Below are 26,906 nucleotides of genomic sequence, written 5' to 3'. Positions count from 1 at the left end.
CGTTACATATAAGTAAGTTTTGTGTTGTTTTGTAATCTTTTCAAGCCTTGTAATGTATGTAGAATACTTTAAAACTTTTAAAAACGTACTGTCGGGTGGAAGGTAGTCACTGGTGCTTACTTTAAAGTGCGTAGTTACTTCGCTCGGGTTAGCGATTTTCAGCTCCAGAGCATTTTTCTGGTGGCTGTGTCATCAGCTCAAAAGTATAAACCACTTCAAAGTAGGCACAACAATGCCATAATTGAAACCACAACTCCACCTTAGGTATTGTTGCATCATTGTGGCACCTCCACTTTAGTTGTTTGCTTTTATAAGTTGTTAACTTGATGTTTTTACTTACTTGAGATAGCCACTTGCCTATGGGTATACACCATTGTACTGACAAGTGTGCAGTAGGTGAAACATAATTGCTCACCACAAAGCATACAATGGTTGCTGAGATCCAATAAGATCTGAAGTTACTCTCATTACATGTACAAACTTGTAGCTAGAAGCAACTGCAGTTTCAAGATAGTCCAGATTACTAGATGGCTTCCTGATTCAATTGTGCCATTTTCCCTTTAAAATGTATGGGGAGCCCTGGAGAAAATTTTTACCTTTTTTCAATTTTTAAGCACTGTGCATGCCAAAGTAGCTAATTCCAACCCAACAAACTATATATTTCTGAGATCGGCAATCAATACTCTATCTATTGAGCATATAAAAAGCCCATTTTTCCAAATTTTAAAAATTGGGCTTGAATGCCTACCTATAGTATCTATGTCACTACCAATGGTCCTGCAGAACCATCTGCGACCGGGATCAAAATTAAATCAAGTGATCAAGAGGTGAATTGGCACTGAATCAAGCGATCAAGACGTCTTAGAAACGGTGATTAAGCTAGCTCGCAAACAAAACGAGAATTTACGAAAATATGTGGTAAATTACAAGGGGTGTCACTCCAATAAGCCCGGGAAAAAAATTTTTTTAAATAAAAAAAAAAACTCCAATAAGCACTGTACTACGATCTGCGACCGCGGTCAAAGCCGGTCAAGATCGATTTTCGATTTTGACTGTTGACTTTCACCGAATTTTTGTGTTGACCATGGACCTGGTTCCGTTTATTTTCGCTATATCTTTGTGCACTACTTACTCGCGAAGCTTTGACCATGCTGGGAAAACAGTTTGACCGTTGCTCTTCGTGAAAAATCGGCTTTGTTCATTGACCTTTAGCTTTGACCGCGGTTGCACATCGTAGTGCAGTGTATAATAGGAGTGACACCCCCTTGAATTATCAAGCAATCAGGGCTGTATTTAAGGCGAAATCAAGTTATCAAAGTATATTTTCGTCGATCAAAAACCTTGACCCTGGTGGTAGGTGATTCTACAGGACTATCGGTAGTGACCACCCTTAATTGCTATACGTAGCTAATTGCCCTTATGCACGCAAGCATGTAGGTATGCACAGCCGCGTCACTGATCATGAGTCACGGTTCAGGTTTTTAAATTTTTTAAATCCATTTTGTGACGGAAGACGTTCCATGCAGTCCATACCACACATGCCACATACCTAGCCACATTTTTATAGGTGCACCTACTTATCCGCTTATTCAGACGCCCGTTGTCAAGGTCGTGATCGGCGATTGGGATACATTATCAGTGATTATTATACAGTACTAGCTGGGCTAATCACCTGAGAACAGCGGATCACTATTCAGTGTACGAGGTTGGTTTATTTTGTGTACACTCGTCGCCAGTACTGAGCATTATAGCTAGCTACCGCCATGTCAGTTGAGTCATCAATACTGACTGTGAAAAACTTCAAAAATGAAAATCCGACACAGATAGATAAATAATAGTTTCGTAACAACAATTTGAAAGATTCTGCTGTAGTGCATTCGACAATGTGGCCTAGCAAAGAGTTGCTACATGATCTTGATGATGACTTTAAGAATGAGTACTTGTAGGTGTGTATTTCAAGATAATCTGAATATGTGGCTTGATCTGGTTTGCTGTTGATATTGTGATGCCTGGGAATGAAACTCTGGAATATCAGATTCTGATGGTAGCTAGAAAGTATTCTGTTTTAGGATGGTGTAAAGTATGGTCAAACTAAACTGGTCCCTACATGATTCATTTTTGAGAGAGATGGTATGGCATGCACAGTGGACTTGCCATGGTAGCTACTGAATCAGTGGTGTGTTCAAGTTTGCTTCCTATCCATAAGGCTCTTACACTATTTCTGAAGCAAATGAAGCTGGGGTCTGTACTCATGCTTGCTGCACATTTTGTGGTTTAAGGGGGTGGTCACTATTAGTGGACTGCGAGGTGAAGGATATTCAACTAGCTACCATCGAACGTGATTTCTTTAAACCCAACCTATGCCTTCCAAGGGTGATTTAGGATGAGGGGATGGGGGGGGGGGGGGCTGAAGTATCCCCCAACCCCCCTAAAATGTTACTAGCTATGTGCCAACTAGAAAGATAGTAGAAGCTACAGTACAGGTGCAAAGTTTACAAGGGCAATAAAAAGTGAGAAGAAAGGGTAAAAAGCTGCTAAAATCAAAATACTCTAATAGAACAGTCAACACTTTTATAGAACTTCCATCATTAAAGTTCTTACTATCTAACACAAATTGTCGTTATTAAACTTTTTACCATTAACCTACCATCACAGCCATTTCTTGGCCGCCACCTTGGATTTCACATCTTTTTTCACCATAGCCTTTTTGAGGGCCGCACTCCTTTTTTACAGCTTGGCTGTTTTGGATTAGGTTTCACTCCTTTTGTATTTGTATAACCTATCTTTGTTTCTTTACCACAGGAAGAAGAAAAGATGAAACAGATGTTAAATACTTTAAATATTTTTGATTTTATCAGTAAATGTACAAATTATATATGAGACTGGATTTTGGAAAAACGATCCAAATCGCACATTAGAAGTTTCGAGATAAACGGTTTTAAAGAATTGAAGCCAGCATAACTCTCCAAGGATAGCAAGCATGCGTATGAAATTTACACAAAAGATGCATCAATCTGTTACCTTTCAAGCCACTTCCAGTACCTGTAGCTGCTTGTACAGTTTCCCGCCAAATAAGATAGAAAATCTGAGCAGTTGGACGCCTGAGCGAAGTAGTATCACGAGTGCTCACAAAGGGGTGGAGACTGGGGGTGGCGGGGAGGGCAAAAGATAGGCCTCAAAATGGAGGCAGACCACGATTGGAGCCCAGACACGAGATTACAGGGCTGTGCTGGCTCCTTAGTGGCTGATATGTAGCAAAATCTACAGAGAACACGTCTGGCCAACATTATAAGGCTGTCCACCAGTAAACCACTGATTCTTGCCAGGCCAGGTCCTTCACAAGGCCTGAAACCGCCATTTGGGCACTCCACACCACCCAGAAAAGACATCTATTAAAACCAACCTCGTGTAGTTTGAGTAGTGCTGAGGGTCAAAACTTGTAGTACGATAGTGTAGCTATCCACTGGTGGTGTTAGTTTGATTTTGCCTGATGTGCGATTTGGTTCGGTTCTGTAAAATCTGGTCACATATGTAATACATGTATTTATTACAGAACTCTCTACATGGTGGTTTCTTTGTAAATGAACACTCTACAAGGTGACTTCCTTTAGCTGATCCCTCTAAAGGGTGAATTGTTTGTAGCTGAACTATCTACAAGGTAACTTCTAGCTGATCTCTCTACAGGGTGATTTGTTTGTAGCTGAACTATATCTACAAGGTAACTTCTTCTAGCTGATCTCTCTACAGGGTGATTTGTTTGCAGCTTAACCCTTTACATAATGTTTTCTTTGTAGCTGAACTCTCTACAAGGTGAATTCTTCTAGCTGAACTCGTGAAAGTTTCGTAGCTGAACTCTCTACAGGGTGATTTCTTTGTAGCTGAACTCTCTACAAGGTGACTTCTTCTAGCTGATCCTTCTACATGGTGATTTGTTTGTAGCTGAACTCTACAAGTGATTTATTTGCAGCTGAACTCTTTATGTGGTGGTTTCTTTGTAGCTGAACTCTCTACAAGGTGACCTCTTCTAGCTGACCTCTCTACAGGGTGATTTGTTTCTAGCTAAACTCTCTACAAGTGATTTGTTTGCAGCTGAACTCTCTACATGGTGGTTTCTTTGTAGCTGAACTCTCTACATGACGGTTTCTTTGTAACTGAACTCTCTACAAGGTGAATTCTTCTAGTTGAACTCTCTACAGGGTGATCTTTTTGTAGCTGAATTTAACTCTCTACATGATGGTTTCTTTGTAGCTGAACTCTCTACAGGATAATTTGTTTGCAGTTGAACTCTCTACATGATGGTTTCTTTGTAGCTGAACTCTCTACAAGGTGACTTCTTCTAGCCGAACTCTCTACAGGGTGATCTTTTCGTAGCTGAACTCTCTACAGGGTGATTTGTTTGCAGCTGAACTCTCTACATGATGGTTTCTTTGTAGCTGAACTCTGTACAAGGTTACCTCTTCTAGCTGATCACTCTACAGGGTGATTTGTTTCTAGCTGCATGAACTCTCTACAGATGATTTGTTTACAGCTAAACTCTCTATATGGTGGTTTCTTTGTAGCTGAACTCTCTACATGATGGTTTCTTTGTACCTGAACTCTCTACAAAGTAACTTCTTCTAGCTGATCCCTCTACAGGGCGATTTGTTTGTAGCTTAATTCTCTACAGGGTGATTTGTTTGCAGCTGAACTCTCTACATGGTGGTTTCTTTGTAGCTGAACTCTCTACAATGTGACTTCATCTAGCTGAACTCTCTACAGGGTGATCATTTCGTAGCTGAACTCTCTACAGGGTGATATGTTTGCAGTTGAACTCTCTACATGATGGTTTCTTTGTAGCCGAACTCTCTGCAGGGTGATTTGTTGTAGCTGAACACTCTACAGGGTGATTTGTTTGTAGCTGAACTCTCTACAGGATGGTTTCTTTGTATAGCTGAACTCTCTGCAAGGTGACTTGCTTGTAGCTGAACTGTCTACAATATTAACTGGTTGCTGCTGAACTCCCTACAGCATAACTTGCAATGTAATAGAAATCTATAATGGAGTAAGTCATGAACTAGCTGAATGCTCTATTAGGGTGACTGTTCTATTAGAGTATCTCGATCTCGTATTTGCTACATGGAATTGGCTTTGGAATCATAACTCAATGGTTTGTAAACCGACTGTCAGTGTTGGGCAAGTTACTTTGTAAAAGTAACTAGTTACATATTACATATTACTTGCAACTGAACTATTTAGTTGCAGTTACATATTACCCATAAAATAAAGTAACTGTAATAATATTACATATTATATAACTTTTTGTCCACAGCCTTAAGCTGTCATGTGTGAAACTACCACCTTATCACGTGACATGATTGCGTTGTTGGACAATATGCAAATCTTGGTTATAAGTAAGAAGCTGGTGAATAAGCTTCATTCAGTAGGCCTCGTTACTTCGTTGTGGCTAGGCGCTACTCAGAGGATATCTAACGAGATTAGTAACTTTGTTACTTGTAGTAATAATATTACGTAATATTAGACTCGTTACAGTAACTATATTACTTAGGTAACACGTTACATTTGTAAGTAAAATAACTTGCATTATATTACCTGTTTTTATAGCGTATTTCGTTATATTACTTTGTTACCACAAAAGTAATAATATTATGTAACGCGTTACTCCCAACACTGCCAACTGTTCTGTACTACTGCAAGGACTTTCTACGGTGACTATTCCAGCTACATACCAATTTTCAGCTCACTGCTCTAAGCGGTTTGCCTGGTAGGCATGAACATTATTGGTATTTTTATTCACGAATCTCAATCGCGCAATTGTTACACACCTTCAGTTTCATGTCATATCTCCATGATCTTAATTTCGATTGTTTTTAAACCACCAAAAGGCACTCCTACAATGGTTGATCTATCCACAAACATACTTTAAACTCATTCCATGAAGCGGTTTACCCTGTAGGCGTGACAACAAATCGATCTTGTTTTACGTGAATAATCGATCATAACTCCTGAACCATTCACCGAATTTGCACCAAATTTGATACTATGATTTGTCGTTGGACTCCCTTTATGTGTGCCAAATTGCAAGACTATCGGAATACGCGTTTGTGTTTTATAGCAATTTTTTAAAGTGTGCGAAAAGACAAAGAATATAAGAAAAAAAAAAGCAAAAATGAAAAATAAAAACGAAATTTTGGGCACTCATATATCTCGGAAATGGCTAAGGGGATTTTCTTCAAATTTGGTATGTGGGGTGGCCTACCTGGCAGGAACCACTGCAGCAAGACTGGCTCAAATCGGATGAAGGATCACGGAGTTACAAAGGTGTAAAAATCGCGTTTTCTTTCTTCCTGTCAACGTACTCACGGGTGGTGCGCCGGCTTCTTCGGGCCGCACGACACACTACTGTGTGTCTTGTTATAGAAAAAGGACCAACTCCTAGACCCCCCTGAACTTCAATTGTAACCATACAGCAGCATTTATGCTGTGCCCTTTATATGAAAGCTAGTTACCACTGCTAGGAAATAATGATTTCACTTTGTTAAAGTGGCTCACAATGCTTATGTGTGTATGTACACACAAACACGCATGCGCGCACACACACACACACACACACACACACACACACAACACACATATGCGTACACACAATATTATTAGGGTCAAAGCCCCAATTCCATGAACATCCTCTACAAGTTTTGATGATGGAAACATGTTCTGGTGACTAAAGTATTCCTCAGGTGAGTCAGATCCCTCCCAAAATATTATCGGTACCAGGAAAAAGAATTCAAGCAAGCTATAACTTTAACCCATGTTAGCTACATGTAAAATGCTTAACAAGGACACATTTTGAACAACTCAATCACTACTGGGTCTGATTCTATCATCAGTTTAAGTTATTATGACCCCCAACATTCCAGATGGCTGATAATGACTACAATAAGATGTATAGTGTATGCAAGATCTTGCCACTTACTGATCTTAATAGTCCCATTTATAATCTCATCCTTATCTAACTCTGCCTCTGATAAACTAATACTTTGACTCTGCACAAGAGTAGAAGGCAAGCATCGCTATAACATCTCTCTCTATGAGTATGTGCTTTTAAACAAATCCTTGACATTAATGTTCCAGTGAGCCACATAATAGAGAACCTAGAGAGGATCTCAACTGCTGAGATGGAGCATTAGGGAAGTTATTTGTGAGCCTCCCAGAGTTGCTGGAATATAATTATATACATTAGTGAGTGTGTAACCTCATTCAACAACCTACAGAAAGACGCAAAGAGCAAAACTCTAGCTGTCTTCTACCAATATAGTTACTCTGCAAGAACCAAATACTGTTCACATACGTGATATGTGGCCATGACTGATGGCCACTCCATCACCTGAAGTTTAACAGATGCAAGATGGCTTTTCACACAAATGATCAGATTATGTCCACATGGTAATGTCTTTCATTTTACTTGCCATGAAAAATGCCCATGAACCAGCTTATTATTCTTTCTACCGATTCTTTGAAGTCTTCACCTATTATCCCAAATAAATTTATTTCCTGGTGTGATTCCTGAAGTACAACAAATTACATCTGTGATAATAAAGGAAACTACAACATAAAATTGTAGCTTAAGAGATCAGATACTCAAACAGAGCAGTCACATTACCACTGAGTGAAAGATCATGTCACTACTAAAACTGTTGAGCATCCCTTTATTAGTTGTTAATTAATTTAACCCTGTGCACACTGCAAAACTTGAAACACCGAATCATGCAGGAAGCTTTGGGTGAAGCATCGGTGAAAGAAATTCCTGGGAGTGAGGAAGAAAGTGTAGGCATAGATTACAAAATATAATGGATGTGAGAGCATGAGATTGAAGTGTAAAGAAGTATGAAGTTCATAGTGATGGTATGCCTCCTACGTATGTAATACTGCTGCTTATTTATTAAGGGTTTACAACACAAGTGCTATTATATCTCTACAGGACTCAGTGGTCTTGCAACCATCCACAGTATACACTGTTGGATTATGCTGCACTGCTTGTCCACCCATGTATATTAAGTTCCTAACATGAAAAATGTATCTCCACAAATCCAACTCCACAGGCTACATGTTATACTTCTTATTGACAAGTCCATCATGTGCACTGATAAACAATAGATTACACAACCTTAATGAGTATTCAAGCAGTCCTGTTGAGCACCTATTTTTATTATCCAAAATATTTTTCCTATAACCTATTGTTCTAAAGACCTGTTCAATAAAGAATATTTATATTTTATTGACAGCAATATAAGTAATTAGAAGTAACAAAAATAGTCAATTTAGTCCAATCTTCTGCTAGCTGCTGTATCTTCAGCCTGGCTGTACTGAGTCCTATCCTCTATTCTGCAACAACAACAAAAGCCTTTTACTCAAAGAACTATTCAAACAACACTCTTACCACTGGCTATAGACAGACTGAAATTCTGTTAAAAAGGTCCTTTTATCCTATCTGTTGACCTGTCATATGACATCACTTTTGTAGATTCTAGGTCATTTTATAAGGTTTCATCTACACATGTTGATGAATCAGTTTCTGTAAACAATTTAATGTTACCCTTTTCTTCATCCTCCCCCTCATTGTCATGATCCACATGACAAGTTTTTAGGTTAAATTACAACTTTAAAGTTAATTGACACATACTGAATTTATCGATTAATGTTCCATAATTTTGGTCACTGTAGTACTTATGTATATGTAAATATTCTTAATCCAGCTCTAGTGGGCAGACCTTTACAATAGGCCTTATGTACTGTTTGTCCCCAACCTGTAGCTTGAGTGATCGAACATGTTGGTCTTTACTACGATACACTTCCAATACTCTTCCAAGAGGCCACTGACCACGAGGGGTATCTGAGGACACCAGCAACACTGTATCTCCAGGCTTGACATCTGTTTTTAACCTGAACCACTTCTGTCTCGGACTTAAGCTGGGTACCCACTCTTGGAGCCACCTATTCCAAAAATGTCTCACTAATTCTTGTATCCGTCGCCAACGTTTCTTAGGATTAAATCCCACTTCATCGATTACCTCTGGAGCAAATTGCCCTCCAACTTGGCCATGTAAGAAATGGTTTGGCGTGAGGGGAATGTTGTCCTTAACACTGGCTGACTGATAGGTCAGTGGTCGTGAATTGATTAGTGCTTCTGCTCCACAAAATGCTGTCATCAGCTCTTCATCATTTACCTCAGCATTTTTCAAAATTGCTGTGATGGCTCTCTTTGCTGATTTTATCATAATTTCAAAGACACCTCCAAAATGTGGAGCGTAAGGTGGATTAAATGTCCACTTAATTCCCTTATCAGCTACAGCTGCTTTAGTTTTTGGATCCTTGTACAACTCACACAATTCCTTATTAGCTGCCACAAAATTTGTTCCATTATCCGACAGCATTTCTTCTGGGATACCTCTTCTATTAATCATCCTGCTTAAAGCATTTACAAAAGAGTCCACATCTAAACCATATGCCATTTCTAAATGTATGGCTCTGGAAGCCAAACAAGTAAACAAACACAAATACCTCTTTTGTCGTGGCCTTCCTCTTCCTTGCATTGTTATGAATGGTCCCCCAAAATCAACAGCTGTCTTGGTAAAGGCTCGTAACGATGTAGTAAGTCTGTTTTGTGGTAACGGTGCCATAATCTGTTGAGCTACCTTAGCTTTTCTCCTTTTACAAATGGTACATTCTCTTTCCCACTCTATAATTTCTTCTCGTGCAGAAATGATCCAAAATCTAGTGGACAATAAAGATAAAGTTTGATTTGTACCTGCACAATGATTCCCTAGTTCATGATGGTGCTTCACTATGAGCTTTGTTACCCAATTCTTGCGAGGCAGAATTATGGGATACCTTATATCATATGGAAGGAACTCTGCATATGTCAATCGTCCATCTGACCTCATCACACCTTCACTATCCAGTTTTGGGCAGAGTCCTAGTAACTTGCTGCTTGTGGGCAATTGTTTATGATTCGCCAAAGACAAATACTCTTCCTTAAACACTTTCCTTTGCATCTCTTTGATTATGTAATGCTCAGCGTCTGACATCTCTTCTACACTTAACTCTACTTGATCTAACTTACTCTCTTTTCTACAGTTGAAAAGTTGCAGAAAGGAGATCTAAAAATATCCATGATTGAGCCTCAAGTTGGCAGACTTGATCCTGCAGCCATCCAACTTATGCTCAAATGCTTACAAGTCTGCCAACTTTCCTATACACATCTACTAGCACCGAGAAAAAAATAAGAAAGATGAACATGAGGAGAGTGATGAGTCATTTATTGTGAACCAGAGTGCTTTGATTCTGACTAATTAAGAATTTAAATCATGCATTATGTTGATTGTTCTATATGCATTAGACTAATCTCCTTAAAGTGCTGCTGGATGGTGGCTTCTTACTTTGAAATTTAGGGTAATAACATCAAAATGAGGATGAAACCAGAATCAACTTACTCATTACCCAATAATGTGTCCTTATATATAGCTAGTTATCATAGTTGAAAATTTTATGTGCTGGTAGCTATTTTGAATTCTTCCCTCTGGCAAAAAAAAAATACCATCATTCTCTGGGGAATTAAGTTGAGGCAAGGTCTGTAGAGTTCAATTCTCACCATCAAAACATGTTAGCTAAAGGATGGTCACAGAACCTGGGATTTTAACCCTACATTAGGTGTTTGCAAACTACCACACATCATTGTATTGTATGTGTCTTTATAGACAGCATATTTAATGTAGTCCATAAAATAGAGTCTTAGAAGAAAGGAAGACAAAGCAGCGATGGAAAAATTGAGGATGGAGCAAGCAAGAAAGAGAGAGATGAGGCTGATGGAAGAGAAAAAAGTAATGGACCAGTTTCAAAAAAGAAGAGAAGTGCAAATACAACGCAGAAAAGAGGAAGAGATGGCATTGATGAAAGAAATGGAAGCTCTGCAAGAAAGGAGTACAACAGAAAAAAGGAGTGAGATAGAGTACAGGAGGAAAGAATTACAGGAGAGAATGGAGACATTGAGATGTATTTCATTGGAGGAAGAAATGAGGATGCAGCAAGAATTGGGTAATATGCGTAGAAGGAAGGATGAAGAAGAAAAGTTAGCAGCTTATGAAATGAATTTGAAGATGGAAGAAGAAAGGTGTGTTGTATAAATAGCGTGAAGTTAGTTATCTTGCATGTGTACATGCAGAGCAAGACAAGAATCAATCAAGTACAGAAGCTATCACCAGTAACAGTGATGCTTACACCTGACTTTAAAAGTGTGTTTAATGTATACACAAGTTAGCAAGTGTTTGTGTGTGTGTTCTGCGAGCAATGGAGAACTGTTTTAATAAGTATTTGCCATGTGATATACGTTACAATGCAACCTGTTAAAGGGTGAATAGAGAAATTTCCATTGCAAAAATATTCTACTTATAATATTGACACAGCAGTAAGTCATAATCTATAGTTATACAGTACATATAAAATACCACATAAGGTCACACTCTTAGTTTCTGGTCACCTGCCCACATGGAAAACCTGGAACCCCAGTTTATGAGGACTACTATTAATAATACAGGCTAAGTGTACTTAAGTGCATGTGACCAAGAAAAACCAAGGACACTGATTTTTAAAAACTGCACAAGATCAAGATACTCTAAGAGAGCAGTGATACTATACCCTTAACTCTAATATTAGAACAGTCGGGTATTATATGCTGCACTACTAAAATGTTTCGGACTAGTTTTGTCCTTGATTTGATATATAATGTTCTGTTAAAGTAAATTCAGTATGTAGTATTAATCACTAGCCTAATAGCATCAGATAGGCTACTTTTCCTAACAATTCAAATGTGATCCGCTGATGATTAGTCTATCATAACTCTTCTACTGGATCTATATAAACTTAGATTTCTTTATCACTGACTGGAAAGCCGGTGAGCTCAAACTTCAGTTTTGGTGACTAAATAACTGTATATCCTAGATTGATTAGTGGCAATACTAGCTTAGTTAAAACATCAACTTTCCCACATGATCATGATCACTGAAAAACACTACCCTGGAGCACTCAGTGACTCAAAACCTTGACAGTCATTTTTCACAGGAAATAGAAGCCTGGAAACAAAGACTTCACATTTGAATGAATAGTTTCTGATGTGCAAGTAGTTAAACTTAATTTTGGGTCATTTGAACGTCTTAAACTAATAAATAGGTAATACTTTCCTACCATAGCTAATGAGAAATTTCACTTGGAAAGCAAAAGTAGCTACATGAGCAGATCTTTCCTATAGTGCTTAACTATACATTGTTGTACTTGGTACTTATGCATGCTGTAAGAATTAGTACACAATTGGCTTAATAATTGAGCAAATAATATATCCAGTGTGTCATCACAGTACACATTAGGTGTATATGCAAGAGTCTATAGTCCTGAAGTCCTGATCATCTGCCTGCCCGCATCCTTTTGTTGGCTAGGGAGTGACCAGAAACTAAGGTATGACTTGGAGTGGCCTAATTTCAAAGCTTTTAACATTATGTTTCAACTTCTTTTACATGCACAGTCTCTTGCATATGTTCAATAAATTCATTTGTCCTCAAATCAAAACAATGTGCTTACAAAACACTGATTATATGTAGCAGTCTTCAGCTACGTATATATGATATGTATGTACCATTGTACGATAATGGTAGATAAACAGTTCATAGATATATCACCTAAACAGAGTTCCTTTCATGTTGTCTTTTGACGAGACAGTGTGATAATCCTGGGAGGAACACTACTTGGTACACCTAGTAATATATAACACACAGTGATGAGACAGTACACTATCATATTAGGAATCATGGTTTGCAGTGCACTTTCTTACAAGAAAATGTGAAAATATTGACCAGAACCAACCTCAAAATACCTTCATGGTACCTTGGCAGTATTGGTTAGGTATAACCAAGCCCAAAAATGCATCTACCAGATAGGTTGCTACAAACTTTATTTAGTGGAATTTTCTACCGACTGACTTACAAATGCCTTCTGACAGTGTAAAAAAAGCTAAGACAGTGTAACAAAAAGCTAAGGCTTCAAGCTTGATTTTTCACTGCTAGACATCACTTCAGCTGAACTGGTAATGAATAAAAGTATATGACAGACCAATCCATTCAGTGCAGAAAATACAGACGATTACTGTGATAGCAACAGGTACAACTGTGAGCCAATATGCACTACCATAAATTGACACCTTGTGCTGTCAGCAAATGGAAATGGGAAACAAAGGACAAAGGTAAATCCAGCATTGTACATATTGTGGTATAGTATGTCAAAAGGCTGTAATGCTGTGTAATGGGCTGAACACTTGCAGACATCAGCGTGTGGTGATAAATGGTAAGTTTCCAGCCAGCTCACAGTGACATCCAGTGTGCCTCAACCTAGGTCCATTATTGTTTTTATTATATATTGATGACCTGTCTTCTGTAGTGCATCACTCAGCCATCAAACTGTTTACTGATGATGTTGCTATTTATAATGAAGTTAATTAATGCTATGAAGATTGTGCAGGATGATTTGAACCGGATCTATATATCTTTGTACTGTTAAATGACAACTTAGATTAAATTCACAGAAATGCGATGCCCTAATGATTACCAAGAAACAAAACCCACTTACACATACATATTGTGTTAATAAATCAATTGTTAGTTATTTAGGAGTTTATATCAACTCCACACTAAATTAGACTGACCACATTTGCAACAGCTGTTAAAAAGCTACCAGGTGTTGAATTTATTATGTCATTCACTTTGGGGATGTTCCCCTTTAGTTAAATCTTTGGTTTACAAGTCCTCCATACGTCCAGTGTTAGAGTATGCTGCACAAGTTTGGAACCTCCATACAACCAAAAACATCACTGCTATTGAGTTTGTGCAGCACACATCTTCAGGTGTCAGCAAAAAAGAAATAGGACACAAAGGAGGACATAGGTAAGTCCATGATGCGTGCATTATACGTACTGCAGTATGCCAAAAGGCACGTCTTAGGACGAAGCAACATTCAACAGTAAAAAAAATCAAGCTTGTAGCCTTAGCCGCTATTGTAGCATCATTACGCTCAGGCATAGCACAGCACAGATTAGTATTGCCACTAACAGCACATGTACAAAGTCACATGGTCAAGTTCTAATTAATGTTACAAAGGCATTCCTAATTAATGGTACATATTGGCTAGCGTTACAATGATGTATGCAGTGTTAAGTAAGTTTGATAACTATATTACTAGTGTTACACTATCAAGTTACACCTTGTCTGAAGTTATCAGGCAGGTAGTTAATCAGTCAGTAGAAAATTCCATTGAATAATTTGGGGGAAACATTTAGGGTCGTACTGAAGGCATTTTTAGGCTTGGTTTTACCTAACCAATACTGCCAAGGCACCAGGATGGTATTCTGAAGCTGGTTTTTTGTGATATTTTTGGCCAGAAAAACTCAAACCTCCATGATCCCTAATATATAGTACTACCATACTGTATGATATCAGGTTGCATTGAAGGCGGTTTATGGCTTGATTACACTGCCAAGGCACCATGAAGGTGAGGTAGGTTTCTGGTCATTATTAGCAAATTTTCATTATACAATACTATCATACTGTATGACCTAAACACAGTTCTTACTACTTTTCAATGGGGGAATGCTAATGTGAGTGCAGATCAAAGTACTAACAAACAAACAAAGCTTGCTGCTGAGTTAATACATATATGAATCTACACACATTTACCTTTTGCTATTGTAAAAAAGCTACACAGAACCAATTACCTGTAGGCAAGAGATTTTAGTGGTGTATTAGACTTTCGTAATGTGATAAAATTTGTGATATACTGTTACCAATACTGGTATTGGGCCTACTTTAACGCTATCAGACAAAGTTATAGATGTCCGATACGAACCAACTGATATTTTGCATGACATCACTTAATTGTCTTTCAAGAGGGCAGCATGGAGTTGAGCAAAGGTAAGAATTTTTTGTGAAAGAAGCCAGCCAGCCAGCCAGCCAGCAAACAACATTATTAGTACAGTGAAAAGAGTAGTTAGCCATGAAGATAACAATTTAAAAAGGACAATTATTTCTTGTGATTGATGGCCACAAAACCAATGAGCTGCACTTTACAAGAATAGCATATATGTTGGTAAGCTGGCTTATTAACCATTATGGCTGTTCTTGTGTATATTAAATGCATCTGTACATACAAAGTATCAGTACTGGATTGGTATCAGCCATTTTTCACCTATAATGTATCATCTTGGTATAGGGGATAGGTAGTAAAATTGTGGTATTGGTCCATCACTAGTAAAGTAGTACTTTTTGTAGAACAAATTTTCATGGCTTAGACATTGATCACTGGATCAGTCCATGCAACTTGTACATGGACAAATATTTAAGATAGGATGCCAGCAAAATCCACGAAAACTTGTACGAAACAAAAATTTCTTGCCTTACAGTTATAGTGCCTGAAATGTAGTGCTTAAATTTAGGTCAGATCAAGTCTGACCAGGATGACTGGGTCATCCAAGTCAGTGATGCCGGCCAACCCATTTTAACCATGAAATGCATATCTCACCTTGTCGCCATCCAGTAGCAGGGACAGGTGTCACATTAGTACTATGATTAGGTATAGGTCTGTGTGGGCAGTAAATGTAAAACAACAACAACAACAACAACAACAGACAAGACAGTTATTAGATTATAGGAATGAAAATTTAAACACTCTCTAGTAGTGCTGGAACAAATGTGCATGCTACACATTTGAAGGTTCTATAAATTTAACAATACAATGACTGTTCAAATAGTTTGTTTCTAATATTCAATTGACATGTTGTGCTGAAGTGTACTGTCTATACTGAGATAGCATTTACAATGTAGAAATTAAAGTTATTTTCTGAAATAGTGATTAACAAAGTCTATGTTTATATCATAGTACCCATGGCAACAAATTTTGTTTTATCTTCAAAATTTTGAACCACTTTCAGTATTCTTACCTTCATATACTGGTACCCTCATTTGTCCAAAATTAAAAGTGACTAGAGTTTTGATTGTAGGTTTGTGCTTATTAGACTATATTAATGGGCTTAATTTATTCACTTATCATTACCTGAGACCATTGGGGTTTGGAGGGTCTACTGTACTGTACCAATACCAAGATGCATTAGTAATATTTTTCTAATTTTTTACATACAGCTTGAGACTATATTTAGACTGCTAGTCTGCTATATACATGAGTTTCCATTGTGAAAAGTACATGTCACACTCAGTTAATTGCTTACATGAATCTTCTTCCTTGACTCTGTGTCAACTACACAAGAAATATCCACAAATCACAAGCACACACACACACACACACACACACACACACACACACACACACACACACACACACACACACACACACACACACACACACACAAACACACACACACACACAAAGCAAAAAAGTAAACGTTTGTAACCATGCACAACTCAGGTGCCACAAATCAGTGCAGGAAAATCCCTGGAGGCAGAACTGGTATACTGCAGAAAGCTATATCATGCCTGTGGAGCTTCACCTGTTGTGTGAGACATGAACAATTGATGTTTGCTTTCCCAGTTATAAACAAGTTGGAGAACAGAACACACAGAATACTATAGTATTGTTTTAGTAAGGAGTTTAATAGTCATAGTTAGTTTTGTCAATAATTTTAGTTTTAGATATAGTAATCATTCTAAATTCCTTTTAGTTACAGATTTAGCTATGGTTATATTCTCTGTGTTGTTTTAGTTATCTTTCAATTCTTTTTAGTTTTAGATTTAGTTATTCTGTTGTTTTTTTGGTTATAGATTTAGTTTTAGTTATAATATGGATTTGCTTTTAGTTATAGTTAATTAAAACAACACTACACAATACACATACATACATTTGATTGCTGATCCATTGCTGATGGTATCATATAGCTACTTGGTGGACCATGTTGCACACCTATAGAAAACAACTTCACTTACTGCATACCTCTCAGTTACAACACTGCTATCTGCTAAATTAGAATACTTTTTGAAAGACGTGCACATTAATTACCACATGGACTATAGCCTCAGGCAGTTAAGATATTCAACAGAACAGATGCTACATTGCATCATACAGTACGATAGTACTGTATAGTAGGGACCACAAAGGAGTAGGCGTGGCCCAAGAAATAACATCACTCAAAAAACAGTCTCAATTTTCCCTGACAACGATGAGACAGTATTGGTTTTTACTAAGCCCAAAGAAGCTTTTAGATCAACCTGAAACACTTTCAACAAGTTGCTACGGAGTTTTAAAAATAATTTATTTAACGGAATTTTCTATTGACTGCCTGACTGATGCCTTCAGACAAGCGTAACTCGATAATGGCTAAGGCTACGGGCTTGATTTTTTCACTGTTTGACATTGCTTCGTTCCGACAGGTGCCTTTTGGCATACTGCAGTACGCACAATGCATTCTTCATGGACTTTCCAGTGTCCTCCTTTGTGTCCAATTCTTCTTTGCTGACAGCAAAAAGTGTCGATTTGGTGGTAGCAAGTGATGGCTTCCTTTCGTAACGGAAAATCATCCGTTTTTCATAGTGGCTATTTTGATTGTAGAGGTGCTTTTCAAACAGTTCTTGATTCGTACTACTGTGTAATGGGGTGAACATAGCTGACAACGAAGCGTAATGGATACTTCTTTTCAGATGATAATTGATATAACTGGGGCATGCTGCACCATTTCTTTCAGTATGCATGGATTGCAGAGGTGCTTTTCGAACAGTTCTTGCTGTGTAACGGGTTGAACATAGCTGACAACGAAGACTTTACTTTTCAGACAATAATTGATATAGCTGGGGAGTGCAGCGCCATTTCAGATGTGGTATGCATGGGTTCATCAGTCATAATTGTTTACAACAAAAATGTTAACAAACAAGTACACAGAAAAATTTGGAATTTTCAACTAGAGTAAGGACCATAGCACATCGATAAAAAGTACTGAAACAAGCTGGAGTAGTGCACGATATTAAATCACAGTAATAAAACAAGAATTGTTATATCCCTACTGTGCTCAAAATACCATAATGGAAATGCACAGTAGGGATATAACACTTCTTACTGTATTACTGTGATTTAATGTTGTGCACTACTCCAGCTTGTTTCAGTACTTTTTATCAATGTGTGTATGGTCCCTACTCTGGTTGAAAATTTTAAATTTTTCTGTGTACTTGTATAATTATGTTTGTTGCATGTATATAAACACTTGAGATATTTAGGAGATTTACCATCTGACCTGTCATTGGCTGTGGAGATTGTCGTTGCTTCTGTATTCTTCCTGGCAGTGAGTGTGGTACTGCACCTGGTCCAGTACCTCTAGTAGGGATGGGAGTAGTGTAGGCATTGGAGGACAATAATGGCCTGTATGAAATGAGAATGAATATACCGTTAACTCCCTTAAAAATACTCTAATACAACACACACTAGTCACATGTTGTAAATCTTATACTCACACATGTGCGCACACATGCATATACATGCACTGCACACACCCTACCTCTGAGGCTGAGTTAGAACTGGTGAAAGAGACATAGGAGAAGTACCATGACCATCCATGGATCTGCAGATTAGCAAGAGTGTTGATCGCATGACAAAGAGCTCCAATGCATGACTTACCCTACATGTGGGCCAGGTAACATGGCAGTAGAGCCTGGTGTAGCTGTATTGTATAATCCTTTGGGACTGACTGTGGAATAAAAAAACTGGCATTAACAAACAGGCAATAAGCTATATAGCATGTACGTATACTTAAAGTACATACACGCACGCATGCACACATGCACTCACTCACTCACTAACTCCACTCACTCACTCACTCACTCACTCACTCACTGGCTCACTGACTCACTCACTCACTCACTCACTGACTCACTGACTCACTCACTCACTCACTCACTCACTCACTCACTCACTCACTCACTCACTCACTCACTCACTCACTCACTCACTCACTCACTCACTCACTCACTCACTCACTCACTCACTCACTCACTCACTCACTCACTCACAAACAGAGACTTGGACTGCCATGAAATGGATGATGCTTGCCCTTGCCCAGAAGAATCCAACCAATCATTGATGAGGGTGGGTAGATATAAACTTATGTCTAGAGTCTTTTGCTCTCTTAAAAAATCCATTGGCATGTGTCACAATGGAAGGGTTTAGATTGAGACTGTGGTCCAGCCAGCAAATTCTCCAATCTTTCAGTAATTAATTGTACATCTGTCTTGAACCCATGAGTCACTACTGGAAAAGTTCTTAAAATCCTATTTGAGTATCTCTTTACACCATGGGCAGTTGGCAGCCATCCAAACAAAATCCTTTTTGGTGTGTGATCATCAGACATATGTGCAAAATGAGCCAACCACCTGAGCCTAGCCAAGCTTAATACAGCCTCTCACATACCAAAATGTTTAACCAACTGACTAGTAGTGATGTGCTGCGCCCACCGCACAGCTCTTCCAATGCCCATAATACATCTAATACAGCGACGATGAAAAGTCTCTAACCTTTTAATAATTACCTGAGTGGGAGCCCATGTCATACAAAAGGATACCCAACACTACAGATTGATAGACCAACCATTTAGTTTCCAAACTAAGGTCATGAGCCAGAAACACAGAATTGCATTAAAAACTTTAGAAACCTGTGCGATTCAGCGATTAACCTCACCTATCATCCCACCATAGCCTCTATCAATGACCCTAAATTCCTTTACTGCCTCTACAGTACCACCACCTAAATGGCAGTAGAGCCTGGTGGGATGCACACACACATGTGTACATGCACGCACACAATCACACTTGCACACATACACACACGTACACCACATACATACAACAAACACACCACACCCACAACACAACCCTCAGGACTAGTGCCTACGGGAGACTGTATCACATTTCATGGGTGCGGAGCTTTTATCTACAACACACATGATATATTAGATGATACACACACTCACTTATCTTCCCATTACAAGGTGGTGGTCTCACTAACAATCTATTGGGTCCAGATGGAGGATGAAATGGTTGCTACAATATAACAACAGCTAAACAGATGTGCTATATATATTAGCATAATAAAAGCTACCAAATACTACAATTTGAAGCCCATAAGCATCACAAAGTACCTTGCAGTACTTATTTTTATTTATTTTTGTTAAGGTTTTACAGCACAAGTGCTGAAGGTCTCAGGTCTGTTTAAAGTTGTTACATAAAGTGTGTTTGAAAAGATGTAAAAACGAGAAAAAATCCATGACTGGACCTGGGCAGCTTCTAACCTGTAGTCATCCGATTAACGCTTGAACGCTTACAGGAGTCTGCCAGGTGGTCAGGACATTTTCTCCTTATCAAAGTATATATATCCATAGGAACTCTAGAGAGTAACTTATGGACTCCTGACATACGAATCCTTGCTTAGTGTAGAAACAAGCTCTAACAATGCTTACCCATTCTTTCTTTCCTTTTTGACCACTGCTCGGCCTACAATAGTAACAGTTCAAATATGGTAACTGCTATATTTAGCTCACACACGACTCACGTTGTCATACGTTGACCAGATGGTGATGGAGTTCGTACTGTACAGCATATAACCATGGTAACCAATTACATCACATGATTGCATTAACAGCTCACATGATCTCATCTCTTTAGGAGAAGGTGTGTTCCCCATAACAGCAGCTTGGCCAATCGGTGTGGTCCTGAGGACAAGTTTAAAAGTTTACAGCAAACCATAAAGTAAGTACCTTCCACTACGTTGGCTGCTACTACTGCCCCCACTACGATTATTGAGCTAGAGGTAAATAATGAAAAAGACCAGAATTACAAAAAGCTCCTCCACACATGTCCAGGTAAACTTGAAAGGCCATAGACAAAAATCTTTTGCTCAATTTTGTAACCAAACATTTAAGCAAAAAAATCCCTCCAGTTTTTAGATATAAATATTAAAATAATTTGTGCATGGGAATCATATAATTATGGTGGTTGTATGCCTGGAGGTTAAATTACCATCATTTTCAGTTGCACATTCTCCTCCTGTAATAACTGCTGTTTCCTATGCATGATCAAAAATAAGTGAAATATCAACAGTGCTATTTAAAAAAATACATATCTAGTATTAGACCCTTTTGTGGTGGATTTTGGAGGTGTCCAAGTTACTTAGATCCTTTTTGTGTTTTTTTATGGGCACTTGTACTGTGCATCAACACCTGAAAATATTGTTGCTACAGGTGGAGTGATGGCTTGTTTCTACTAACAATAAATTTCTCTGTTACAAGCAGCTGTCAAAAGTGTTAAGGTACAACAACTAGAGGGGCTCACCTGATATCAGACGGGCTCCAATATCGGACGCTATTTCTCCTAAACTATAGTAAATATTCAAACATTCTGCACATCTCCAGGTAGGCCAATGCTTCATAAACTTGTGTACCAAGTTTCAGATCTCTCGGTTTCTTGGTCTCGGTACAGCAACCTTTTGAAGACCAGTCCGAATAATACGTAAAATCAGAAAAAACGCTCAATTCAAGGACAGTCATTGTTTGCAGATCACACTTGCATTAAATCAAAATTCGCATACATTCAGATTGTAGGGCTACTCATGTACTTTCTAAATATGTATGGCTTATTTCATTTAAAGTATTGTACTGATGAGTTATAGACCAAAGAAAAGAGGCTGTCACTGGAGCAATAATCGCCCTAACTATTTTTGCTCAAAATCAGAAAAAAATTGTTTGAAAATTCATACAAGGTGGATGATTGTTTTCGATTGTGTACTGAAAGTTGTTAAACACTAGTTCCTGCAAATCCAACACTATAAAGACATAAAATACTGCAGATTTGACTGCAGAAATAGCAAAATCTGTAATATAGCCGTCAAACACTCTAACATAAAAAGTCAATCATTTCAGCTGAAAGCCTAAAATTCTAAAACAAAAAGTACGTAGAACCACATTTTAAGCATATCAGCATTATGTAGAATTGATTTACACCACCTTTTTGCAAAAAATTGGTGACTGTTATATTAGGGTACTTGACTGCTCTATTAGAGGATTTTGGTATTCCTGTAATACTTTAAGTCTGGAGGACAGTGAATTTATTAGAAAGGTTGTTTGACAACTTGTAAATGATTAATTGTATGCAATTATCCACTTTAAAATATTTTCAAAGCATTGATTACAATTTTGAGTTAGGGCGATTATTGCTCCAGTGACAGCCTCTTTTCTTTGGTCTATAACTCATCAGTACAATACTTTAAATGAAATAAACCATACATATTTAGAAAGTAAATGAGTAGCCCTACAATCTGAAGGTATGCAATTTTTGATTTAATGCAAGTGTGATCTGCAAACAATGGCTGTCCTTGAATTGAGCGTTTTTTCCGATTTTACGTATAATTCGGACTTGTCTTCAAAAGACTGCTGTACCGAAACCAAGAACCCGAGAGATCTGAAACTTGGTACACAAGTTGATAAAGCATTGGCCTACTTGGAGATGTGCAGAATGTTTGAATGTTCATTGTAGTTTAGGAGAAATGGCGTCCGATATTGGAGCCCGTCCGATATTAGGTGAGCTACTCCACACGCAGGGTCTAAATAAGCTATATACACTTCAGACCACAGGGGTCTAAGTAGTTTAGTAAACCCTCATACCTTGTAGTAGTGCCTTCACTTTGCTCAGGTGCCACAACACAGGGCTATCGGGTTACTAGACCCCTGTGGTCTGAAGTCTAACTATTACATAAACACTATACAAACAATGGAATAAAAGTAAGTCAAGATTCAACAAAGTTACTTTGATAAATGTTGCCTACCATCTTAGGAAGGTAATTATTCTGAACAACAAATCTAAGCCAAACAAAATGGATAAAAACAAGTGCCCAAGGATCACAAGAAATGCTAGCTATCATATACGAATACAGAATAGCTGTATATATATTGTGTGTAGTGGAAGAATAGTAAGGCCTCAACCCTGAGGGGATTTATATGGATTGTTTCTATTAGCGAACACAAAACTATTTACAACAACATAAATACCACTCGTACAGGCAAAACAATCACTTACAGAAGTACAGTGGACCCTCTGTTATCACAACCCCAATGTGTTTCAGAAGTGTTCAAATTGTTCAGGTAACCGAAGCCCATATATTTATATGCAGAACTTTGTTGAAATACTCTAATAGAACATACACCTGTACTCAAATACTCTAATAGAAAAGCCATTTTCAACTTTGAGGGTTGGATAACTGAGGGTTTGGGATCTGTTACTGAAGTTTTAAGGGTGCTCTGTACAGTCCGCTTATATGGCTTCCCATGAAATTTAATTTGTTCTATAACTTACAAATGGTTTTAGCAAATGTGCTGTACTTTTTTACAGGACATAATCTAACACTAGTACACAGTTTAGTCCAAACCTAACTGCTAAATTTGCTTTAGAACATGAGTTACAGTTTCCCCTTTATACTAGAACTAGTCCTACAGTTTATGCACAAGAGCCTTGATACTTTTATGATACACTATGCTAAACAGCACAAACCATTGTGCGTTTTTATTTTTGTCTTTTAGCTTCTCAATCATCACATATTTATCTTTCGGGTTGACAGTCCCAGAGATCCTTTTTTTACTTCTACTTTATTCATCATCTGAACTTGCTATTTCAAAATGGCAAACGCTCTTCTTTGGTAAAATTACTAAAGTAGCTTGTGTGAAAATTTCATGTCTATTGGATTAAAAATGACGGAGTAGTTCTAATTTAAGTGATAGGGTGTAGAATAGCAAAATTCGTGTGCTTGTTGCTATGGGATACCTAATTTACAGGTACTAAAATGCGTCAACATGTCACAGACTACTTAAGTGACCACAATATTTCTTTTAGTGCAAAACAGACTATGTTTTGGGAAGCCTTGTATGAACTGTACAGAGCACCCTTAATGTAGTGTGGTTGTATGCATTATTATCTGTATATATCCTTACCTCTCCATCTCTTTCACTTGTCTTTGCATTTCTTGGTACCTGCTCTCCTGTATAAACAAAATGATATTCTCCTACAACAAATTTGTATTGAATATTGTCTTAGCAGGGTAAATATGTAACTCCAGTGGAACTTGCACAATATGGATGAATGCCTTAGACCAGTTCAAAGTATCTTGTATATCAAGATGTCCTCAGGTTATGTACTAAGGGTTATTTGGTACGGTATATCAAGTCCTCATTATCTATACATTACAGGTTTCATTGTAGTTATCTTACCATATCAAAGAAGTATTTCACCATCTTCTCTCGGTGGTTCTTCTGAAACTCGAGTACCTAAAACACAACATGTTGGTAATACTACTGAGAGAGAATTAACTACATTTTGGTCATCAATTACTCTAATAAAGCATTCAAGAATCACTATTGGAAAACACAACAGCAGATTTTTCTAGTGCATACCGAGCTGTGCATATGCAAACACAATTGTCACTAAAATTTAAATCATGTATGCTAACAATCACACCAAGTCCTTATACACACCCACCTTAATTTGTTTCTTAAGAACTGTTAAATGTTCACTGAAGTAATCCTGGATTTCTCCACTCATCTACATACAACACAATCATAACATGACATACAAAGAGAGTCTCATCTTTAACAGTACAAATAAGGAGTGTTTACTCATCCACAGCTTAGAATTAAATTACTGATGATGTCATTAATCTTTACACTGTCACAACCTGAATTCTATAGCTAGCTGTATTTGCTAAGTTTTCTGTCGCTACGCGTATTTCTTGTGACCACAATTGCAAATTACATGTGTTGGCCATTTGTGAAAACCAGTCTTATATCACAAGGACCAGACAACTCATAGCGCTTTACTTGTGTAAGAGATACTGAGTTGAAATTTGGTTTAATCGTATAGCCATTACACAGTACTATAAAAAGTATACTAATTACATCAAAAATGAGTTGAAACACTATAAGACCACTACAGTAGACCTCAGGATATCTAAATTCCAATGGTAGAAGTGTTGTTCTGATTAGTGAATTGTTTAGGAAACAGAAGCCCGTACATTTATACACAGAGCTCTGTTGAAAGTTGAAATACTTTAATAGAACATACAGCTGTACTCAAAATACTCTAATAGAACAGTCATTTCTGATCCGGGTGTGGATAAATGAGGGTACAGAAAAATAACTGAGGGTGTGCTGTATTTTCAGAAGTGGTTGGTCACATAAGTTATAACCCATTATAATATATTGAGTTGGGACTGTTACGCTAAATTCTAAAATGTAACTCATTACAACTATTCAATACTTCTAAGTAATGTAATGTGCTACAGTTACATATTAGTCCCAGATAGGCACCAGCCTATTATGCTTTTAATTTAGCCTATTATGCTATGCTGCAGTGCTAAAAATTTTTGCCTATTATGCTCATAATTATGCTCAAAATTTTTGCCACAGTTCCAATGCTTTGTTACTTTCTAATGGATAATGATAAACTTTGGCTTATAAACAACTGGTTGAATGTAAAAAGTACTCGTTGTGCATTAAGAATTTGGCTGCATTGTAAACTATAATAACAGTGGTGTCAGATAACTACTCAATGCCATATAAGTGGCATCAACTGTTCTATTATTGTACGTCAACCTTTTTTTGTGGCACGCATTTTTGCTTACAGTATGACAATTATTCTGCCTATTATGCTAGCATTATGCTGGATGCTTTCAGGCACCTATTATGCTCAAAATTATGCCAGCATAATAGGCTGGTGCCTAGTCCCACTCCCAGATAAGCAACAAGCTACACACCACATATTTCTCTGAAGGCAGTGATATTGCATATTGTACTTTCATGTATTATAAGCTTTAAAAACAAGCTCCAAGGAGCAAGACATGACTTCCCCGGTGTACAAAAGGCCTCAACGGTACTAATCATACGCTATCACTTTTTGCTGACCTGCAACGCTGCTTCCAGTGCTACCCAAAATTCAGTGTGCTGGGTACAAAGCAAATTAAGAAAAAGCAATGCGTATATCCCTTTATATCTGCCGTGTAAAGCATTATACTTCAAAAGTAACAATATGTAGTGCATTACATTTGTAACACGTTACCCCCTACCCCAAACTATGTAGGTACACAGTGTAAACACAAACCAAACAGATACAGACATTCACGTACCTTTGAGCTAAGTGCAATCACGTTGCATGTATTTTTGCACACAAAACAGTATTTCCTGTTTCCTACAAATTAAGGAAGAGGATTACTGTAGTTAATGGTCTTGTGTGCCTACTACAAACTTGTTTATGCATTGATGTATGAAGCAACTCTACCATAAGGCCAGAAAATCTTGGGCTTAGTAACCAATCTATGCCTAACAACCAGATTATAGGCAGTCCCTGCCATTAAATTATAATCAAGTGTTTATCCAAGCACAATTAACCCACTTAGAAATTTTATTGTTTCAATGTAGCTACTGTTTCACTTTTGTAATCACCCTCCCATGCCTAGTTGGCCTGTAAAGTTAAAAGTTTTGGCGCCACAAATCATTTCAAACATACATCCGACAATCCCAGCTCACCTTTTTCATTGCAACCGCCACAGAACAGATGACCACAACTCGTGAGAAAGAAACTCTTTCCTTGCAAGGGGCGAGAGTAGCACATATTGCAATGAACCCAATCCATCTACTCGACTCCCAATTAGCAATATAATAAATCTATGTGCGCTTGTAGCTATAGATACTCATGCGCTACAAACGAGTTGCCTTCTGTACGGTACGTGCTCGACAGTACGTAGTAAACGTTTTTCTGGTAGCTTAACTCGTGGTATGCCGTGTGTGTATT

At 37.9% G+C, this 26,906-nt stretch overlaps 3 protein-coding genes across 5 annotated transcripts; 1 reads left to right on the top strand and 2 right to left on the bottom strand.

Moving 5' to 3' along the window:
• The first annotated feature begins 1,572 nt into the window (after positions 1-1,572).
• Positions 1,573-11,355, top strand: LOC136265147 (uncharacterized). 2 transcript variants are annotated; one of them, XM_066059955.1, is made up of 3 exons: positions 1,573-1,705; positions 10,770-11,164; positions 11,216-11,355. In XM_066059955.1, the coding sequence occupies exons 2-3, from the start codon at positions 10,812-10,814 to the stop codon at positions 11,256-11,258; spliced, it is 396 nt and encodes a 131-aa protein (XP_065916027.1). In that variant the 5' UTR covers positions 1,573-1,705; positions 10,770-10,811; the 3' UTR covers positions 11,259-11,355. The 2 variants fall into 2 exon arrangements, with proteins under 2 accessions (XP_065916027.1, XP_065916028.1); XM_066059956.1 differs by having other exon boundaries at positions 1,586-1,705; positions 10,782-11,164.
• LOC136263714 (uncharacterized) lies at positions 8,267-10,081 on the bottom strand. 2 transcript variants are annotated; one of them, XM_066058347.1, is made up of 2 exons: positions 8,435-10,081; positions 8,267-8,379 (listed from the first exon to the last, which is right to left on the bottom strand). In XM_066058347.1, exon 1 carries the CDS (start codon positions 10,047-10,049, stop codon positions 8,742-8,744), a length of 1,308 nt encoding a protein of 435 aa, XP_065914419.1. In that variant the 5' UTR covers positions 10,050-10,081; the 3' UTR covers positions 8,267-8,379; positions 8,435-8,741. The 2 variants fall into 2 exon arrangements, with proteins under 2 accessions (XP_065914419.1, XP_065914420.1); XM_066058348.1 differs by having other exon boundaries at positions 8,275-8,379; positions 8,438-10,081.
• A 1,222-nt stretch (positions 11,356-12,577) lies between the features above and the next one.
• LOC136263443 (probable E3 SUMO-protein ligase RNF212) lies at positions 12,578-26,778 on the bottom strand. The gene is made up of 18 exons (XM_066057969.1): positions 26,642-26,778; positions 26,242-26,303; positions 24,600-24,662; positions 24,332-24,388; positions 24,056-24,102; positions 21,096-21,141; positions 20,834-20,880; positions 20,724-20,788; positions 20,629-20,665; positions 20,537-20,570; positions 20,051-20,120; positions 18,703-18,772; positions 18,584-18,646; positions 18,323-18,447; positions 16,940-17,001; positions 16,313-16,341; positions 15,610-15,668; positions 12,578-12,797 (listed from the first exon to the last, which is right to left on the bottom strand). Exons 1-18 carry the CDS (start codon positions 26,745-26,747, stop codon positions 12,739-12,741), a joined length of 1,101 nt encoding a protein of 366 aa, XP_065914041.1. The 5' UTR covers positions 26,748-26,778; the 3' UTR covers positions 12,578-12,738.
• Between the last annotated feature and the right edge of the window lie 128 nt (positions 26,779-26,906).

This window comes from Dysidea avara, chromosome 8 (assembly GCF_963678975.1).
Source record: "Dysidea avara chromosome 8, odDysAvar1.4, whole genome shotgun sequence".
NCBI lineage: Eukaryota > Metazoa > Porifera > Demospongiae > Dictyoceratida > Dysideidae > Dysidea > Dysidea avara.
Note: the sequence above shows the minus strand (reverse complement) of the source record. Positions and strands in the feature narration are given on the sequence as shown.

Excerpts from the sequence above, each read along its gene's own strand:
- LOC136263714 (XM_066058347.1), bottom strand. The coding sequence starts at position 10,049 with ATGCAAAGGAAAGTGTTTAAGGAAGAGTATTTGTCTTTGGCGAATCAT.
- LOC136265147 (XM_066059955.1), top strand. The coding sequence starts at position 10,812 with ATGGAAAAATTGAGGATGGAGCAAGCAAGAAAGAGAGAGATGAGGCTG. Across the intron at positions 11,165-11,215 it reads TTGAAGATGGAAGAAGAAAG|AGCAAGACAAGAATCAATCA; the intron begins GTGTGTTGTATA and ends GTGTACATGCAG.
- LOC136263443 (XM_066057969.1), bottom strand. The coding sequence starts at position 26,747 with ATGGATTGGGTTCATTGCAATATGTGCTACTCTCGCCCCTTGCAAGGA. Across the intron at positions 20,666-20,723 it reads TCCTAAAGAGATGAGATCAT|TACGAACTCCATCACCATCT; the intron begins GTGAGCTGTTAA and ends TATGCTGTACAG. Across the intron at positions 18,448-18,583 it reads GTTCTAACTCAGCCTCAGAG|GCCATTATTGTCCTCCAATG; the intron begins GTAGGGTGTGTG and ends CATTTCATACAG.